This window comes from Sinocyclocheilus rhinocerous, unplaced genomic scaffold (genome assembly GCF_001515625.1).
Source record: "Sinocyclocheilus rhinocerous isolate Xijiao unplaced genomic scaffold, SAMN03320098_v1.1 scaffold30557, whole genome shotgun sequence".
Lineage (NCBI taxonomy): Eukaryota > Metazoa > Chordata > Actinopteri > Cypriniformes > Cyprinidae > Sinocyclocheilus > Sinocyclocheilus rhinocerous.
Window position 1 is genome coordinate 1 of NW_015628992.1, and position 2,022 is coordinate 2,022.

The window sequence follows — 2,022 nt, forward strand, 5'->3', positions numbered from 1 at the left end:
TTTCAAAGAAAACAAGACGTCGTATTTTCATTTTGCATTTCAAATAAATATATCTTGATTTAAGGATGTTTATTTGTATGGGCAAATATAAAGATATTTATTTTTAACAATGCATGCAACATTTAATGCCATGACTTTATGAACTTAAGACTTTCTGCTCTGATTTATAATGTTTTTTGAGACCTGCAGAATCCCTGCTAAACGAGCCCTAGTAGAACAGCAGATATGAGGTAAGGAATATACTGACCAGTTACCAAACCCACAGTCCATGACGGCCTCTAACAGAGCCATCTCCTCCTGCGCAGTCCAGCCAGGCTCTAACACGGGAAAATCGGATGTCTAGAAGAAAGTAGATCAAAGTAAATGTGTAATTTATCGACACAAGATACAGGATATAAGTTATGGAGCACAGAATGCAAAAAATAAGCTTTTTAAAAAAAAAAGTTAAATAACTAATAATAAAAAAATGTCTTTGTTTTGCACATTTCTGGTTTAACCAATGTTTAAAACAACAATTCATTTAAATCTTCAATTCAAATGTTCAGTCTATGTATAAAATCCATTTTTACTTATAAACCTTTTATATTCAGTGCAATCATTTGAATTCAAACTGCTCTCTTTACCATGATTTCATACTTGTGGTCACTCTGGTGCTTTTTATACTCATATCCTCTAGTAAAGCACTGCAACAGAAAGATTCAATCATATAGTACAGATTAACAGTGACAGTATTTGATTTATGCAGTCAGACAGTAATGAGATCCTCAATCCAGCGACTCACCTGCAGACACAAGAGGAAAGGTGACGGTTCACATTCAGCACATTTAATGTAAGGCTCCACTAGATATGAGGAACATCCTCGACAGGGAGGCTTATCGAAAGGATCATCTGAGGAGACATAAACACTTATTTACAGAATGAAGTTATCATTTCAACAGACCTATGTCCTGTACCAAAAACATGCCAACTAGTTTCTAGCTTCACATCACAGTTATGACAGAAGCATTTTATTGAATTTGGCTGATTACAATATGTCACCAAGGTCAAGTTATGTGCAGTGTTAATAAAATAGAGTTACATTACAGCTGTAAAGTTATTATTGAAGGATAACATTAATGAAAACATAATTAATGAGAAATATAATTATATTATTGAGCTGACAATTAAAAAATATGTTGCTAAAAATATTTTTTTATTTTTTTTTTTACAATATTTGTAACATATATATATGCCGTTCAAAAATTTGGGATCAGTAAGATTTGCACTACATTTTAAAGATGTCTCTTATGCTCATCAAGGCTGCATTTATTTGATCAAAAATACAGAAAAAACTGTAATATTGTGAAATATTATTACAATTTAAAATAACAGTGTTTTATTTTAATATACTTTAAAATATAATTTATTGCTGTGTGATCAAAGCTGAATTTGCAGTATCATTACTCCAGTCTTCAATGTCACATGATCCTTCAGAAATCATTCTAATATGCTGCTTTATTACCAATGTTAGAAACAGTTTTTGCTGCTTAATATCATTATTATTATTATTATTATTATTTGGAACATGTGATACTTTTTTAGGATTCTTTGATGAATAAAAAGTTAAAAAGAACAGCATTTATTCAAAATAGAAACCTTTTGTAACAATATAAGTCTTTACTGCCACTTTTTATCAATTTTACGCATCTTTGCTTAATAAAAGTATTAATTTCCTTAAAAAAAAAAAAAAAAGTACTGACCCCAAACTTTTGAACGGTAGTGTATATTGCTACAAAAGATTTCTATTTTCTATAAAAACGGGTATACAAATGGGCTGCTGACAAATGGGTAAAACCCAGTGTGGTCTGAAGGACAGTAGCAAAGATTGCTAAAGATTTAAAATGACAGTGAATTAGTTTTTGTGGGCTGCATTGTGATCCTTAAATAGTCTTTTAAAGGGGTCATATGATGCTGCTAAAAAGAACGTTAGGCGTTGCGTTGCATTGTGCCGCATAAACATAAAACTCTGTCTGCATTTGTGAT

General features: G+C 31.1%; 1 protein-coding gene across 1 annotated transcript; it reads right to left on the reverse strand.

Annotated features, from left to right (window-relative positions):
• Positions 1 to 183: 183 nt before the first annotated feature.
• On the reverse strand, positions 184 to 888 carry LOC107738540 (transcriptional adapter 2-alpha-like; the record flags this gene model as incomplete). Its single annotated transcript, XM_016550298.1, has 3 exons — positions 184 to 339; positions 624 to 683; positions 782 to 888. Coding segments are annotated over 3 exons (323 nt in total), but the record flags the coding sequence as incomplete, so codon positions are not given.
• Between the last annotated feature and the right edge of the window lie 1,134 nt (positions 889 to 2,022).